At 40.5% G+C, this 18831-nt stretch overlaps 1 protein-coding gene across 2 annotated transcripts in view; it reads right to left on the reverse strand.

Moving 5' to 3' along the window:
- Nucleotides 1–315: 315 nt before the first annotated feature.
- Nucleotides 316–18831, reverse strand: part of KLHL4 (kelch like family member 4) — a 37660-nt gene continuing 19144 nt past the window's right edge. Inside the window, exons 3-12 of one of the 2 annotated variants that reach the window (XM_088173065.1) lie at nucleotides 18384–18554; nucleotides 17836–17924; nucleotides 17138–17334; nucleotides 14107–14319; nucleotides 12868–13054; nucleotides 9743–9967; nucleotides 7641–7803; nucleotides 4208–4420; nucleotides 2594–2765; nucleotides 316–1935 (exon numbers count right to left, since the gene is read on the reverse strand). In XM_088173065.1, the coding sequence (XP_088029191.1) occupies nucleotides 1876–1935; nucleotides 2594–2765; nucleotides 4208–4420; nucleotides 7641–7803; nucleotides 9743–9967; nucleotides 12868–13054; nucleotides 14107–14319; nucleotides 17138–17334; nucleotides 17836–17924; nucleotides 18384–18554 (1690 nt within the window). In that variant the 3' untranslated portion in view covers nucleotides 316–1875. Of the gene's footprint in view, nucleotides 1936–2593; nucleotides 2766–4207; nucleotides 4421–7640; nucleotides 7804–9742; nucleotides 9968–12867; nucleotides 13055–14106; nucleotides 14320–17137; nucleotides 17335–17835; nucleotides 17973–18383; nucleotides 18555–18831 lie in introns of both variants that reach the window. The other variant, XM_014888345.2, reaches the window with a different exon arrangement.

Raw genomic sequence — 18831 nt, forward strand, 5'->3', positions numbered from 1 at the left:
ACAACTTCCCTGTGGGACAGGGAGAGAGGAACAGCATCCCCCTCCCACCCCCAGTGTCAGATTCTCTGTCTGTGCTTGGCCCCTTGTGTTCGTTTCAGATTCTTGATCTGCTGGGAAATTAAAATATTTCCTTCCTCTGATGCGAATTCTGGAACCCAAGAGCTGGTTTAGGGTTCATTCCCCATTTGCTTGTCAGGGGGGTTTTGTGCATCTTTTGTTCTTTTGGAGTACAAAAATGAGATTGATGCTTCTGTGTCTTCTAGCTTTGAAAGGATGTAAAATAAAAAACACAAAGTTGTTAAAATATAGTCCAAATGTTTTTAGCAGAGAAAGTAAAGTTTATTTGAATGTAGCATGCTATATATAAACATAATTGATTTTTAAAGTTAAAAATGTCCTTTTTATAAATATGCTTATGAGATTTTTTTCTTTAGAGGCATTCAATAGGTTTAATACTATAAATTTGTTTTAAAATAGCATGTTGCTAAAATCTGAAACCACAGTATTCTATCAGGAAAGTTGGCCTACACATTCAGAGATTTTTTTCTTTGTCCTGAATTTTCTGATACTGACAAAACAACAACATAACAAACACTGAGGTGGATACTGAGCAAATATTGTGCTTTACAGCATAGAATATCTTACATACATTCTTTTTTCTAGAATACACTTTCAGCATTTGAAATCATTAAAAAAAAAGAAATTAAAGCAAAACAGTAGAAATTGGCACACAAAAAGAAAATATCATGCATGTGCTGTTTCCAGGTGATCCTTTTCCTGTTTGTTCTTGATTCTCATCATTCTACTAATTCCAGCTAGAACATAAACGTGTTTACAGAAATGGTGGCTAATGTTACACAGTGGGTGTGGTTTATTCCTCACCGTATTTCTACTGTACATGAGAGAAAGCTGGTAATCTTCAGCTGAGCTCAAAGATTGTCATATCAATATGATATAAACATTTCATTTTGTAAGTTATATTCAAGGAATGTCATTACGTGATTGTTTTAAATTGAATGCACGGTTATTATCCCAAGAATAGTCAGATTAGTTGAACACATACTGACAGATGGTTAGTAGGGCAAAGAGAAATCCATGAATAACCTGACACACAGAGCAGCATTAAAATATCACATATCTATGCGCTGAAAATGATTGCAAATTATATTTGCATTATGGTTTGTCAAAAGAGATTTCTTCCTGCTGGCACACAATGGCATAAAGGTACCTTAACCCTACATCAACTTAACTTGCATTATTCAATTCAATACACTGCTAAAAATAGAGATTCAGTTCTAGCAGTGCTGGATGGTAAATAACAAAAAAATTATCTGCTTCTCTATTTGATTTTAAAGTTAATTTAGGAGTTTAATTTCTGAATATAGAGATTAAGTTGCTTCTGCAGAGAATATTCTGTTGACAGTAATATTTAAGAGCAAATATTTCTTTTTGTGCAGTTCCCTGTTGGAGGTGTTTCACAGTCATTTTAATTTCCTTAAAATATATTTTTTATATAAACTTTAGCATTCCTGACAACATAGAAAGGAAAAAAGTTTTCAAAATCTTATACACATCTCTCACTGCTGCATTTTATAAATAACAGATACACTTTTGTAATAAACCTGAACCATTCAAACATTTAAACCATTTTACTGGATTTTACGTATTAGGCATAATAAAGGAATTCACTTCTGCAAAGTTTTCTGATTTTTGGGATGCAGGAAGACATTTCTGTGCTGTAATAGTGTGATGGCTCAGGGATAAATATTGTCTGTAAGGGAGGGCTGCTGAGGTGTGTGCACTCTGTACTGTCCTGGAAATATTTCTTGGTTTCTGAGACTCCCCTCAGTTCAGTTTCAGGATAATTTCCAGTCCTCAGGGCAATTTCACAACAACAACACATGCTCCAGCCCTGCCAATGTTGACAGGAACTTCCTGGAAAGGAAAAGGAACAAGGAAAAGAAAAAGGAGGAAACATTTTTAGTAGCATCCTGTGCGTAGGACATAGACATAGGACAATACTTTCAGATTAATAGGAAAGCAATTTGTTTCTTCAAACCGATGTAACACTAAAAGAATTAGGTTTAACTAAGGTATGAAAATGCAGATTGGGGTTTTTTTGCAAAATTCAGCAGTTATAAGGTTGTAGCCTGGTGTTGTTCCCTTGACATGTTCAAAACGCCAATGTTCCAAAACTACGACTGTGTGGCTGCACAAGGATCTTGGCAGTCCAGGAATTTCCTCTTGCTCTCAGTGGGGAGGGCCATAAAAAGGAAAGTTTGAGGGTGCCTGCAAAGAGGGTATTGCTGACAATCGAGTCAACAGTTCAACAGTGAATTCAAGCACTTAAAACCCAAAGTGAATTGTGCAATCTGGCTTAGTTGCCCATGCATTTCCTCCACCCCCAGTCTGAAAAGTTATTTTACAGGAGAGGAAACTGATATTTTATCCAAGCCCACCTACAGCACTGCTGCATCCTGACGCGCCGTTTTTCACCAAACCAGCGATAATTTTAGGGTTGTTTGGACAGAACTATTCCCAGCTGCAGGAAGAGCCCCTGTCATGTGTGAGCCGTCACCTGTGTCCCCTTTACCTCTGTCCACTCGTTGTTCTGAGCATCGTAGGACTCCACAGTGTCCAGGTAGGAGTGGCCATCGTAGCCCCCCACTGCATAGAGCCGGTCCCCCAGGGGACAGATCCCAACCGCGTCCCTGGGCACGCTCAGCGGGGCCACCGTGGTCCAGGCATCAGTCTTGGGGTCATACCTAGGAAATGGGGGCATCAATTTCAGAAAGAGGCACATTTCAAATTTAAATTGCTGATATTCGCTTGCTTTGTCCTGTGTTGCTGTTTGGGTTAGACCAGGAATGAGTAGAACTGGGATGTGATTCAGTTTTTGATTCACGCACTAGAGGGGCCACTGTGATCCAGGCATCTATTTGGGGTCATACCTAGGAAATATGGGGATCAAATTCATAAAAAGGCACGCTGAAGGCACATTTCGAATTTAAATTGCTGATATTCTCTTGTTTTCTCCTGTGTTCCTATTTGGGTTACACTCAGTAGAACTGAGATGTGATTCAGTTTTTGATTCACGCACTAGAGGGGCCACTGTGGTCCAGGCATCAGTTTTGGGGTCATACCTAGGAAATGTGAGCATCAAATTCATAAAAAGGCATGCTGGAGGCACATTTCAAATTTAAATGCTGATATTCACATGTTTTCTCCTGTTTGGGTCGCACTCAGTAGAGGCTTACAGCAGCAATGAGTAGAACTGAGATGTGATTCAGTTTTCGGTTCAGCCACTAGAGGGGCCTTCAAGACCATGGAAAATGCCCTTGTTTTCACTTTTCGATCACAGTCTCTCCATTTCAATTACATTAAGCCATCAACACATTTTAAACACAAATGGGACCTGAGGGAATGATAGCATGGCCACCAGTTGACTCAGCAAAGTTAATTTCAATATAATGTTATTTTCTTCCTCCGTAAAGCTTTTGGTTTTCTGTTTATTGCCAGAATTAATATTTTCAGAGAAGTTTACTATAAAAGAAGTTAAATATCTTGTGTAGTAGCTCTAAGTTTCTTACATGAAATGCATGGCAGCATCTTAAATTAATATTGATTTTTCTTCTGATCTATTCCAATATAAATTGCAGTGAATTCCAAGTAGTTCCTGCTTTACCCCACCTGAGAACAGAATTTGGCCCTTGTTACTCACAGCAGGGTTTAACACCCGCTCAATTTTCCTTTCTTTTCCCCAAACGACAAGCCTTTGTGATATTTCTTATATATTTTTTTAATCAGTATTAGTCAAATTATTGGAAGAACAACTGAGATGTATTTAATTCCTACAGTACATGGCACAAACAGGCTAACCTGAGTTCTGGCACTTGAGAAATGCAAAGGTCACATGTTGAATTTGTCCCAGTGCTTCAGTTGCTTTTACCTGGCTCTTGGGTAGCTCAGGCAGAAAGGAGGAATTTGCAGCTGAGGTTTAATTCTTTGGTTACCACAGAAGCATTGGAGATCAGTTATTCCTGCTCTAAATATTTTTAAAAGGCAGAATATATTTTACAAACACAACATTCTGACTGTGAAAAAAATTTATTCTATAATCCCTTCCTGGAATGTGAACAGGGAGGAAAAAAAAGAAAAGAAAAAAAAAAGAAAAAAAAAAAAAAGAAAAAGCCAAATAATTTCTTACCTCTCTACACAGTCAGACAGGCGGGAGCAGTGGTTGGAGGCAGGAGCATCGTGGCCTCCCACAGCGTACAAAAACCCATTGTAGGTGGCCACACCAACCCCTCCTCTCCTCTTGGACATGGAGGCACACAGACTCCACTTGTTTGTGTGAGGGTCAAAACACTCCATGGATTTCAGGCAGGAGCTCCCATCTCGCCCACCGACTGCATACAGCCTGGGATAACAACCCACAAGCAGCAAAACAATTTCAGTCTTTATTCTCCCACTAAGCAGAATTTTATCTGGCTGACTTCACTTTAAAATTGTCATTACAGCCATTATTTGCTGTGCTCTGAAACTTCCTTTGCTCAAAGGCTTTTGTGTGTTACATGAAGTTGTGTTCTGCACTCACAGTGGAAACGTTCAAGCAGCCACATGTGAAAATTAACCTTAAAAATTCATGCCAGGTTCTCTAAATGTGAGCTATAGAAAGAGTTGAATTGAAAGATGCTGTATATGTTTGAAATATATGGTAACATTCCCTGGGACAGGGTTACAGAATATTTGACATCTTATAACATTAAAAGTTTTTCCTGGGCAGTTAATTTAATAACTTGAATGAATATCAAAAGCAAATATAAAACATATTTTAAATACATTTTCCTCTGAGTTTGTATTTAAGAAAATCTGCTGAACTGAAGGTGTCACCCTGTGTCATCTTGTCTGTTCAGCCCAAAGGCACTCAGCAAACAACTGGAGATTTAAACAGCTGATGTTGGGGCAACTTGGAGGAATAAATTGTGGTAATTCCTGTTAAAAAAGTTGGGGCAACTTTTAGGGATAAATTGTGGTAATCCATGTTTAAAAACATCAGGGGTTATGGCTATTTGTCAATGAATTTTACAAAGCTTGAACAACTTTCTGGTCTCAAGCTAACTTGGATGCTGCTGGACTAGGATGGAATGTAATAGAAGATTTGTTCAGGTGTTGAGTGTGCTCCTTTTTCCACTCCCTTTCAGAAACTTGTTATTGTTTTCTGCCATGAAATTGAATTTATTTAGAGCAGCTTATTAGGGACCTAGGGAACACATAGACTTGCCCAGAGTAAATAAAGTAAAACAGATAAGCTGAATTTTCCTTTAGAAGGACCTGTTTTAGTCCAGAGACTCAAAAAGCTTTCAGACTTCTCTGGGGCATATTTTGCCAACAAGATTCTTGACCATCATTAGAATAATAAAAAGTCCCCAGCTCTCTCTCTCCTAATTTTTTTCACTTGATAAAATTGAGTTTGGTTGTGCAGTTTGTTGCCTGATCCATACAAAACTTGAGGCTTTGTTTTAATTTCTTTTCACATCATGCCACTGATACAGCCTGCTTGTTTACACAGCTTTCACAGGGCAAGGAAATCTCTGAATATACAAAGTGGTTGGTTGGGATCCTTTGTTTTCCACAACATGTCTACAAACAGGGTGGTGTTTCCCATTCTCTAAGGAAAAGACCAAATATAGCATTATTGACTGAAGTTTTCAATGGACCATTTATTGGCTCAGAAGTGTTCCTCCACAGATAATGTAAAGGCTTTTCTGGTGGGGTTGAACAGGAAAAAATATGGTGTGATTTAGGGAAACAGGAAAAGGAGAGGCATTCTCTTGGTTGGACCCCAGCAGTAGCACTGAGTGATGGACATTTGATCTCCTGGTATGCCAGAAATTACATCAGCAGACCAACAGCCGTGATTTAAGCCCTGCTGAGACAGCTTGGATCAGCAATGATTGAGAGCAGAGTGGGGATTGGGCTGATTTCCTCTTTGACAAAGTGGTTTCCTGCACGTTGTTGCTGTGGAAGGCACCAGCAGGAGTTTCTGGTGCAGTTTGTGCTGAGAACATTTCCTCTGAGGTACAGCAGGGCCCTGGAGAGGCACTTCTGCCTCTCTTGGATTGGGAGCTGCCATTTGAACCCTGCCTTGTATGAATGCAAACCCCCAGCCTGCATTTCCAAATATCCCTTTGCTGGCATCTTTGTTCCTGCTTTTTATCCTGCCCTTTCTCAGGGATTTACAAAGTGATCAGGGAAGCCAGTGGCAAAGGTTCCAGGTGTGTAACTGAGTGTTCCCAGCCCCTACAAACTGCTAAGAGTCTGACACAGGTTTTAACAAGAAATGTTGGCTCAAACCTTTTTCTCCATACCCTGAGGCCTTTTACAAGGCTTTTGTAAAATCCACACAGTTGTCTGCTGCCATGTAAAAGGGCTTGAGTGGCTTTAGCATCTTAGCAGAATGTTTAAATACATTAACACTTGATTTCTTGCACTTAAGCAAGAGATGGAGAACGGAGCAAATCTGGATAGGATAAGATTTATAAGGGGCTATTTATTCCATACCTAATGAATAAACTCATCTTTTTCCATTAAACACACCTTACGCCTTCAACATTTTAAAAATTGGTTGTGAATTTGTATGACAAGGGAAAGACTTTGTTTCCATACACATTAAATCTATTTAGACACAATGATTTTAAAGTGTAAACATAAACTTGGAATATTTTTTAAAGTAGCTGATATGTTGTATTCTAGGTGAAATTCTGATGTGCATGCAATACCATTTCCACATTGCTGTAATTTAACAGGGCTGAAATGTGTTTAAAACCTGACTGCAAGTTTGAAATCCGTTTACCACACAGCAGAGGAAAGGCTTTCCTTTCTTATTTCTGTGGATTATATTTCTTCTTTGTCTCCTTGAGGTCATTAATAACCATAAGCCATAAGAAAAGCATAAGAAAATACCCAAGAATATTGAGAAGAATAAGAATGTATATATAAGAATATATAAGAATATAACCATAAGAAAATACAACTCAAGGAGCTGCATTTGCAAGGAAGGAAGCAAATAACCCAGAGAGAGGTTTTCCTGGTGCCAGACTTGCTGTTGAGGGCAATAATACAACTCAAGGAGCTGCATTTCCAGGGAAAGAAGCAAATTAAAACCCAGGGAGGTTTTCCTGGTGCCATATTTGTTGTTGAGGGCAATAATACAACTCAGGGAGCTGCATTTCCAGGGAAGGAAGCCAATGAAAACCCAGGGAGGTTTTCCTAGTGCCATACTCGCCATTCAGGGCAATAACACAATTCAAGGAGCTGCATTTGCAAGGAAGGAAGCAAATAACCCAGAAGGAGATGTCCCTGGTGCCATACTTGTTGTTGAGGGCAATAATACAACTCAGGGAGCTGCATTTCCAAGGAAGGAAGCCAATGAAAACCCAGGGAGATTTTCCTGGTACCATACTTGCCATTCAGGGCAATAATACAATTCGAGGAGCTGCATTTCCAGGGAAAGAAGCAAATTAAAACCCAGGGAGGTTTTCCTAGTGCCATACTTGCCATTCAGGGCAATAATACAACTCAAGGAGCTGCATTTCCAGGGAAGGAAGGAAATGACAACCCAGGGAGGTTTTCCATACTTGCTGTTGAGGGCTGCCACCCCGACGGTGCTGCGTGGCGTGGACATGCTGGCCACGTAATTCCACTGCCGTGCCTGCGGGTCCCAGCGCTCCACTGTGTTCAGGTAACTCCACCCATCGTGGCCCCCGACTGCATACATCGGTCCTTCCAGCATTGCCACTCCTTGAGAAAGAGAATTAGGGACAAATTATCTCTTGGTTTCAGTGGCCAGCGGTGCATTTGTTCCGTGCGTTAATTCCCCGTGTGCAGATAAGCAATTTCAGCTGGAATTAAGTGATCTGAAAGCTGCCTTTTCATTTGGAAGAATAAATAAAGATAAACAAGCACTTCACATACAGTGTTCTGCTAAATAACCATTATCTTTTGCCAAAAGATTAGAGGAAAGCTGCTTTAGTTCTGATATTCTCTTCTTGCAGTTTTATCTCTTTCACTTCTGGCGACCTTGCTCTGAAACAAATTTGAGCCCCTAACTGGGAAACGATGTTATTCTGCTACAAAAAGGCAAAACTTGAGTCAGGCAATGAAAAATATGCCCAAACCAACAACCTCTCCTAATTCTGAGCCAGCTGAAGCTCTGTAGTGCTGCCAGCACGAAGCCTGGGTGGGTGGGTAGCTGGCTGTCCTTCCCAGCTGTAGCACCACAACATTTTAATGCTTTTTGGATAAGAGCTGGCTCCTGTCTGCTGTCCTTGAGGCACAGGAGAGCCAGCTTGGCTGTCACTGCAAAGCTCTGTGTGGACAAATCCTGGATCATTGTGCTTCTCCAGAGAAGGGCTTTGGTACCTTCCCTTTGGGAGCTGCTGCTGCTCTTTGCTCCCTTTGTTAGGTGAGGAAAAAATGTTTCAATCCAGCTGCTTAAAAGTTTTCTAAATCTGTGTTTCAGGCCTAAATATACATGGCCTGATTTCTTCAAAAGCACCAGCTCTCCATAGAATCTCCCTGAAGGTAACAGGGGCTGCGAGTGTGAGGCAGCTTGGCCAACCAGGCACAGATTGAAGCCAAACTTTGGGCACTCAGATTTATGGCTGTGACCTACTTGTCGTGCAGAATTATGCCCCTGCAGTCAGGAATTATAAAGATTTCAATGAAAATTATTTCATCTGTTTGGTCTTCTTCCCCTTTGCCACCTACTGGTATTTGGTTTCATAAATTGTGTGCTCTAGCTGGTAAGAACCCTACATTACCCTTTCTCTGCCAAGCAGTGGAGAAGGTGACCTAGGCCACAGTGGTTTGCCAAATTATTCTGGATTAATCTTCCTCTATTAGCATAAAAATAAAAGTTCAAATTCCATGTCATTTGAAAAAGAAAAGTTTGAAATTTGAAAAAAAAATTGAAAAATAAAAGTTCAAATTCCATGTCATTTGAACTTAGTGATGATTTCAAGCAATACCTGTTTCTGTAACTTAAGAGAAGCCAGCTTTCTCATAAGGTCTGAGATATATAAATTGTTCAGGAATCATCATATTCCCTCTATTACAATCTACTCATCTGTAAACTTGGCCTTATTTTTTATAGTTCTGGAAATAAATTCTAGATTTCATATTCACATTATTCCTTCAGTGTGAATAATATTAAGGATTATTTTGCAGTGGAAAACCCACAGATACTAAGCCATGGCAGAGCTCTGTAAAACTTGTAATTACAACATTAGAACTGGTGAAGTTGTACTTATTTCCATGCACTGAATTCTTCAGTGTGGGTAATGCCCTGATCTGAATTGCAGAGGTGATTGATACCTCTGGGCTTAATTCATAATTTATAAAAAGAAAAAAATAAAATCAGGTTGTTATTGTATTGTAAATGTATCCCTCGACCGTTGAATCATGTGAAGAGTTGATTATCTAAACTCTAGCTTATATTTTGGAATTTCCTACAAGCAAAATTAACTCTGGAAGACCAGCACTAGTTAGGCAAATAGTAATAAAATCATAAAATGATGGCAATAGGCAAATCTCTCTTTGAACAATGTCTCCTGCCAATATCTCTGCGTGTTACTGAATGCTGCCAGAAGTTTTCTCAGCAGTGAAACAGAATTTTTCTTGGGTGAATGAAACCTCTGTGTGAGCTGGGAGGCATTAGCAGAGGCAGAGCCCCTCTTACCCAGGCCGTGCCTGTGTGTTGACATCGGGGGCATCACAGTCCAAGCCTTGGTGACAGGGTTGAAGCACTCGACAATGTTGGAGGTTTTGAGGCCATCCCTGCCCCCCACGATGTAGAGCTTGTTGTCAATCACTGCCACCCCAAACTGCAGCCGCCGGCCGTTCATGGTCCCGATTTGGATCCAGCTGTTGGTCCTGAGGTCGTATTTCTCAATTGTGGTGGTGCCTGTGAAAAGCAGGGACAGCCATGGAGGGAGCAGTACCCAGCAGCCAGCTCAAAACGTGGTTAAATTATCAAATATTGGAACGCTGTGTGTGAGGTTTTGCTGTGAACTTCAGTTCTGGTGTGAAGCTAGTGAGAAAGCTGCATTAATTACAGACACGATTGGCAAGTCTATGAGAATGTCTATGAGAATGTACTGGTGGCAAGAAATGGAGGATTAAATTGTGGCAATTTTTATAGCACTGCAAATTTTGGAGGTAGGTTAAATCTGTTCCCTAAATACTATGAGAGTAGGGAGTTTGTGGGTTTGTTTTGGGGTTTCTTTATATTCCTTATGAATAGAGTGCCTCACAACAATCTACTCTTTAACCATGTTTGTGCCTAAAGTATTTGCAATTTTAAAACCAGACTCTGTGTAGCTGTCTGAGGAGCTGGACAAACATCTTCAGGAATCCTGTGGGTATTTTCCCTTTTAGGATGGAGTCAGGCAGAGGACAGGGCAGTGTGTGAGTGCACACCTGGGTCCCACAGGTATCTCCCGAGGCTCACCTGTGCAGCAGCCACATTTCCCATTTCTTTCGGGTCACTGCACCTCCTGTAACGTTTTTACTGAAACTCTCCATAAGGCACGAGCTCTCTGCCTCTCAGCACTGTCACTCCTCCACACCCTGGCTCCCAGCATCACTCAGAGCCATAATTGCTCCTCTGAGAGCTGCTCAGCACAGCGAGGGCACAGCTCAGTCACATCCAAGGCAGAACTGCCAGTGCACCCTGGAACTCAAATTCAGCTCAGTCAAATGCAACCAGATGAGCAAAACGGAGCTGATTTCTTGTTCCTTGACTGGGATTTGAGACCAGATAAGTGGTGTTTTAAAGATAACAACAGTCAGTTTGTGGCTAAGAAATTCTTTTTTACAACAGGAAAGCAACCATGCAATAAAGCAGAAAAGAAAGATAGGATTTGGTTTAGAGATCTGTTAGAGATCATCTGTTGTACTCCAGAAATTCAGTGAAATAAGAGTTTATTTCATGCTATCTTTTATCTATATAGTTTTCCACATGCATAGGTTGGGAAAGAAACTACCAGCTCCATCTGCAATAAAAGACAGAAATTCTGCTTTCTCCCCTTTATTGACAGCAGCTGGGTTTCCTTGCCTGCTCTTTCCATCTTGTTATTCTGTTTGCTGCTCTTTGCTTTGATTCTTTCTCATTTATTCTATGCTAATATGTGAGTGCCCCAAAGTTCTCCACTTCAAAGGAAATGTCTCACACTAACTAAAACACAGGGAAAATGCAGTCAGGTTTAAGTATGTTCAGACATACCCCGTGGGCTGTGATTTTTACAGAGGCTGGAAGATTTGAAAGTCACAAAACCGAACGTGGTTTAGGCACATTCCCGTTTTGTTTTTTTTTTTTCAGAATTCCAGCCCAAAAGCATTTCTTTGATCTTCTTTTGATCATTGGGATTTGAGATGTGTCTTCGTTTTCCACCTGAGATAAGCACAAAGGCAAATGTGGCATTGCCTGGTGTCTGCCTTTATCACAGGCATGGTGTTACTGGCAGGGGTGGGAGATATCCCTACCCAGAGCTGCTCCTCCAGTGCATCCTGGTCTCTTTCTGCTGTTTCTTTATCTCCCAACCCAGCCCAGGCTCCAGATCTGAGTCAGAGCTGAGGAGGACAGCAGGGAGCAGAGGAAGTGCTGCTCTTCTTACCCATCAAAAGGCAAAAGTTCAAACAATTGGCTTCACTCCAAGGTGAGAAGTAAGAGAGGCACCAGCAGGAAGGGCAGATGTTGACTGAAATAGCCCTTTCTTTGCATAACCTTTGCCAGGAAGAAAATTGTATTCCTTATTTTAGGGGAAGATTGTTTAAAGATCACCTGCTTGTCTGATATAATTCATAAATACCCAGTATCGCTAATGAATCTACTTAATTGCAACAGATTAACTCCAATTTGCTAAATTGTCCCAGGAATGAGTGTTTTCATGTTGTGCTGGTGATGAACGTGTGCTCTGCTCTTGATTTGATTGCACAGAGATAGGGAGGCAGCTCTGCAAGGTCTCTCACACTGGCAAAAAATCAGTCGTCAGCAGCTTTTTGTAAACCATGAAATGGATTATCTTCTCTGTGATTCTATTAAAAGTGAACCCACACAGCTAAAAGTAATTCTGTGCAGCAAGTCGCTAGACTTTAAACTAATTAGAGTTCTCTGGCTCCAAGCTGTGGGTTTGAAGTTGAGGTTCCTGGAGAAAATGATTTAATATTCTGCCTCCTAAATAGAACAGTGCAATGTTTAAAACTGTAACCTGGTTGCAGTTGTGGAAATCAAATCAGAGAAACTGGAATATATTTATGATAATTAACTTTTGACTACAAACCTGAAAAAAAAGCCTGTGTATGAAGTCCTGAAAAAAAGCTGCTTCCATGAAAAATACAAATCCACCTGAAATGTTATTATAAGGACTTATAAGCATTCTCTGTATTTCAGTGATGCTTTTTGGTTTTATTTTTCTGCTTCTTTGAAACCTTAGCTTTTTTACTTTGTCAGAATATAGACCACAAAGTTCGATATTAAACAAATCTTGAAACATTTTAAATATTTACTTTTTCTTCTGATTTGTAAATTCAACTATTTTTCATGCTAAGTTTAATTTTTAAAATCACCATATGAATCAAACTTCTTTAGTCTGCACCTGAATATAAGTGTATTGTTTACAAATATAATTCTTGCAAGAAGACAGAACTTCTGATACATAAGATTCTGTTCTCTGATTTGCTTTTTCTCCTTTTTCACCCTTAAATTTCTATTTTCCTGTGGGAAATATTGAAATAAATGCCATCTATTCCCTGGGTGCCTGCAATGGAGTTAATTAATCCAATCAAACGAACTTGTGGGCTCACCTTTAGTGGCATCCATGCCTCCCACAGCATAAAGGGCACCCACTGTGGATTTCCTGGGCTTGGTTCGAGGGCTCTGCATCATGGAGCGTCTCTCTGGCAGCAGGTGATACTTCATGGCCTCCATGAGAAGTTTCTGACACTCAAGGTCATCTGCAAACATTGGGCTGTTTTCCAGATCAGCCAGCAGCTAAGAAATGGGGGGAAAAAAATCATCTTGAGATATAGTTAAATCATTAAAACTGCATGTACTTGAATAATTGAAGCGTTTGTAGCTACAAACCCTCGTTTTGAGCTCACCACTCACTTGTGCTTTGCTGGGATCTTTGCTTTAATGCAAGCAAAATTATATAAAGGTGGGCAGGAAGGTCTGTGAGTGTGGTGGCTCTGATTAATTCTTTCCTACCTCTTTCTTTTAACTTAAAAAAAAAGGTTCAAATCAGTAATTTGTAATACTGCACCCTCTGAATTCAAAACTCCTTCTGGTGTAAGTAAATCTAATAGAGAGTACTGGACATCTCTGTGAATATTAGAAGATATTAAATGTATTTCAAATTAATATATATGTATATAATACTTTTATACATTATTTAAGATAGAATATTTGCAGCATCAGTCATGTAGATTCATAAAGTGTCCTGACTGACAGTCTTGATATTCTGTATCCATTTCTGAGGAGATGTAAAGATTCCTCTGTGACACAGACACAACAGTGTCACCTTTCCATAAAACAGGATGTGGGGGAATTGTCTCTTTCAGAATTAAGGGACAAGTAATGTCTCTGCTCTGAATGGTCAGCAATAATTTAGGCCCTTTTATATTTGTCTACAATAAAGAAAGAAGCATTGTGGCTTATCTGTCCTGCAGTTTGGTAAATCTAAAGGAACATCTTTGCCTGGTATCTAAATTGCTGTGCTATTAGAGGAGAACTATTGCAACCCAACAAAGGAGCACTTGACTTTTGGAATAGAATGACATTTTTTAGAGGTAATTCTGAGCCTGGTAATTACACTGGCATTGAGGGATTTATTTTCATCTGTGTTTAAAAACAATGAAGATATACACTTTATAATTTTATATATAGGTATATATATCATTTTTAAAAATGAAAAGGGTGAAAAATCACCAATAATCTCCAGTCCAAACCAGAATCTTTCCACAAACCCCTCCTCTCTGCCTGCAGGATGCTCAAAATCAAGCACTTCAGCTGGCAGAGCTCCCTGTTAGCCCTGGCATCCCTACCTGGGGTGGCAGCAGGGGCAGTCTGATGTAGGACAGGAGCATCCCCAGGTCCCGCTGGCGGTTTTGGAGGTCGTGCCTCACCCACATCATCAGAGCCTGGAAAATTGCCTCTTCATCTGGCACGTTGATGTCATCACTAGACAAGAGCTTGGCAATTTCATTAGCTGGGAGCAAAAGAAATTCCTGGTTTTTTATTACTTCTATGAAGTGTTCCTAAAAATGAAAGGAGATTTCAATGCGCTGGTGATTTTCACAGGCAGAAATAGCTTTTCTGTAGGTAATGTAGGATTTGGGAATATTTCATTCCTGATCAGTTCCACAATACAGGGACATGCTGTGGATATTCTAAAGATCACTGAATGTCCTTCTACCATTTAAGGGAGGTTTTGGTTGCTTTTTGCTGCCCTGCTCCTGCAGATCTGAGGAGAAATGCTCCTCTGCACACCACCATGCTGCAGATGTCTTTGTCAGGCTTCTTGTCAGCCTGTCCTGGCTCAGGGATTTGCCACTGGCACTTCTGTTCATCAGTGTGATCTTAGCACTGTGGCTGCATAGAAAGACCATTTGAAGATATAATGTGCATTTTAGAAATGCCAAGTGGGCATTGAAACGAAACGTGTCCCTTCTGCTGCAGATTCAAAGGTTTTGAGCCAATTGCACCAAAACCTTCCAATCCTTTTGCAACGAGCTGTGCCAGCTGTTGGCTGTAGGACTCTGCTCTTAGGGCAGCAAAATACAGCAAAGGAAATTCAGCTCGCTTTTCTGACAGCACTATTTGGGCTATACAAAGTTGGACAAATCCCAATGAAGGGTTCTCAGCCTTTTAGCTACTGCTGTGATAAAACCCCCTGACTCCAGAAGTGGCCACATTTATTACATAACTAGAATAATTCACTGAATTATTTTTAATTTAAAAAAAAAACTATTGTACAATCCAGTTGCAGCAATATCAATATACATGATATCAATATATATATATATTATCTCTTTCCCTATCAAATTCCAAAGGAAAAAAGAAATTTGGTGAAGAGAGAGAGAGGGGGTTATGTTACTTGCAAAGAGATGCATGTAGGGATTCATGACTGCATTTGAAACAGAATTTCTATTTCTGTACCTAGAATTAATATATTTTCTTTAGAAGATTGAAATAGGGCAGTTGAAGAATTTTAGTAACTGATATTTTATTGTTTGTTTTCAGCAGTTTCTTCACTTTCTGTAACTCTTTTCAAATGTAGCCAGGATGCAAACACAGAAGTATCAGTGATTAAAGGAGATGTCAACTTTGGTCTGTTATGCATATCCTGCTTTAATATTTGTGACATTCAGAGAACAGGGACAGGAAGGCCAATCCACTTCTAGTTACAAATATAGCCCAAGTTGTTTATCAGAATGAGCTCTATCTGCACGAAAAGACACCAGGCAGGAAACTGTTAATACTCTGCCTCAGTGGCCAAAATATTGAAGGTGAAGGTCCCCATTGTGTCTGGTTTTATTGAATGGATCTGGTGTTTACAGCACATCTGAAAATGTAATGGGCTCTGTATTTACAGAAAAATTTTGTGGTCTTTCCCCCAAGTTACACATTTTCACCAACATGAAACAAACCTGAACGTTTTACTTATCCCCCTCCACGATTTTTATGTGTTTATGCATTCCTGTTCTCCAGAGGTTTTTGTAATATCACTGCAAGAGTTTTAAACTCTTCAGTGGTGCAGGTTTCCTCTTCTCTTTCTAATCTGTCAGTAGCAAACGTGGTGGGTGAGTTTATGGTGCAGGTCCTGTTTCATGGCAGCGTTTTCTGTCTGTCCCATGCAAGAACAGGAGGTGGTTCTAGAGCTGGTACAAGTTGTTTTCAAGGAAAATAGTGTAAAACTTATGCCCAATGCTGCTGAGTGTCATAGAGTCATCATGATCCTTCATTTTAGGAAGTTCCTAATGACTCAAGTCTGTGACACGTGGTTTCCAAGAATAATAAAGGTTTAACTCCTGGGAAAGACTGGAGGATTCAAATAGTTAAAAAAAACTATAAACAAAATTTATTGTCATAATCTCTTTGTTGTTTATTGTCTCAGAATCTCTTACTGACATAAAACCATAAATGCAACCATATGATTCGATTTCAGTTTTGCAGAAATCTGAACCACAATTTTAAATGCCTGGAGCTGTCCCCCACGTTCTTGCTCTGGTGGGAGGAGAGAGGCAATGGTAGAGGGGGATTTCTGATTTTCTATGAGTATAAAATGGTTGGGAGCATCAAGGACAACGCTATTTCATACAGGCTGAGCAAACCTCTATCTTAAATGCCCCGTTTCAAACTATGAAATGTAAAGGGGATGTAATTGCTGCTAAACCCTTCATTGCTGTGGGAGGGAGGAGCACAGGCAGTGCCCTCTCACCCCTTTCAGGACAGGCACAATCCCTTGCTGGACTGTTCTCAGCATTATGAAGCCTCTAAACTGCTTCTGACATCCTCCACTAATATTTGAAGCATAAAGCTGCCATGGGTCTCCTAACAAGTAGTTCTTTTTATATCTATTTAGCTGTAGCAGTTGCCATTCTTTTTGTGTTTTAAGCTGTGATAGCACTTCGTGGTGCCCTGAATATTTATCCCTTAATTTGGTTTCATAGCAAGTTATCTCACTTCTCTGTTTCCCATGCTCTGAATATTCATTTCTTGCTTTGAGCCAGAGGAGGATTATGTTGCAGTCAGGGACGTGTTTCTTTTTTAGCATTCCAAATCTTGCCAATACATTCTTTATTTTGACTCTTTTTATGCGTGTCTCACCTTAAAATCAGCTTTAGAATTTTCTGTGTGTGGAATCAAAGGCGTAAGGGTGGCCCATTGCTGTTTGTCTCTGAGCGTGAGCCGTGTTAAGGCACTATTACATTTTTTTTGGCAGGAGTAGGTACCACCCGTAATGCAAATTTAACTTTGCCTTCCTACAAGGCAAAACTGCGAAACGGGGAAGGGCAGAAATTGAGTATTTCTGCGTGCGTTTGTGCCTGCCAAGCTGCCAGGTGTTGCCCTTACCATGGTGTATGTGTGGGCCACCTTGAGGAGCTCGGTGCAGCCCTGGGCATCCCCGAAGGAGCGGATCCCCAGGCAGTTGGAAGGGTGCAGCTGCTTCATGAGGAAGTTGCAGCACACCTCGATGACCTGGGAGAGCTGCAGGAGGCAGGCAGCAGCCAGCAAACTCTCTATGGTGTCTTCCTTTAACTCCAGGATACCTGGACGGTTTGCATTTAGAAAAGAGAAAAAAAAAAAGAAAATTTTTAAGTAATTTCCCTTCCCCCTTGAATTTTCATTCTTTAAAAACTTGTTGCTCTTTGGCTTTTCTCTGAAAAAGAAAAGACTGTGGTTCACAAATTCATTAATTCATTTTCCTATCTTGCTGAAGGATTCTTTAAATAGTTATTATAACTCACAGGATTTGGTGGATTTTGAATACTATGATTGGGACATTTTTATTGGAACTTTAACAGCTTTAGATCCAATCTGGATGGTTAAAAATAATAAAAAGAAAATTGTGATTAGGCGAAAAAACCTTTCTCAAAATGCATCCCTGAGTAACCTGGTCTTGTGGAAGGTGTCGGGGTTGGAGATGGGTGTTTCTTTAACAACTCAGAGTATGAAAATTCATATATTAATGGACAAAAATACATATATAATGTTTCCATGAGCAGCATTTCAGTGTGAGAAGCTGGGGGGCAGCTCTGGGGCAGGGTTACCTGTGTAGGCATAGTGCACCAGAGCCTTCAGCGCCTCGGGCTCCACTCCTTCCATCTTGATCTCCTCCTGCTTTGCTTCCCGCACATCACTGGTGAACATCGCAGCAAAGTAATCAGAAACTGCACTGAGAACCAGCCTGGAGGGGAGGCAGGGGCAGCAGGACAGCAAATTACCTCATCACCTCAACACCAGGCAGAAAATGCAGCATTGTGATGTTAGGAATTGTGTGTACAGCGGAAACGATTAGCAGCGAGCAGTGAAGTTAAAAGAGTAATTAGTAATCTAATTTTCTCCCAGAGTGCTTATCTGGGCAGGTTTTCTTCACTGATCTTGCTGTAGTTTGACAGCAGCAAGAAGAGAGGGTGGACAGTGCCAGTGGTTTGCATTTGAATTTCATTGTGTTTAAAATAATAGATATGAAAGGTTGCTCACGTGGTTTTATTCCACATCAGCTGGGGTCCTAATTATAGTAACTCTCCATTCATGACCAAGCAGGGAATTCATGAAGTGAGGTTTTTTGGAAAGCTCAGGCATAAAGGAGCTGTACCTGTGGGCTGGAATCTTTTGGTCCCCAGCGATCAGGAGCACGTCACAGAGCTGCTTCTGCTGCAGGTAATTCTCCATTTTGCGGAAGGTTTGCTCCGCGTGGTTCGTGGACTGGAAATACTCGTCAGAGCCATTGGTGCTCATCCCCAGGGAGCTGCTGGTGCTGGACAGCCTGCCAGGGACACAGGCAGCGATCAGCACAGCCTTGGAAATGCATTATAAACCCCGATGATGGTGATTTTTGGTCAAATGGCAGCGCAGAAATTTTTAAAATTCTAAAATTCCCGCAATCCTGGTCTTACTGTTAGCGTTGGAACACATAATCCCAGAATGATTCTATGCAGGGGCTTTTATTGAAGAGCTCTGGGAATCGGGTGCAGACCCAAATCTGACTCCCACATGGATCTGAGATGAACATGTTTTTATGATATATAACTATATTTTCATTA

This window comes from Sturnus vulgaris, chromosome 14 (genome assembly GCF_052056855.1).
Source record: "Sturnus vulgaris isolate bStuVul1 chromosome 14, bStuVul1.hap1, whole genome shotgun sequence".
Classification (NCBI taxonomy): Eukaryota; Metazoa; Chordata; class Aves; order Passeriformes; family Sturnidae; genus Sturnus; species Sturnus vulgaris.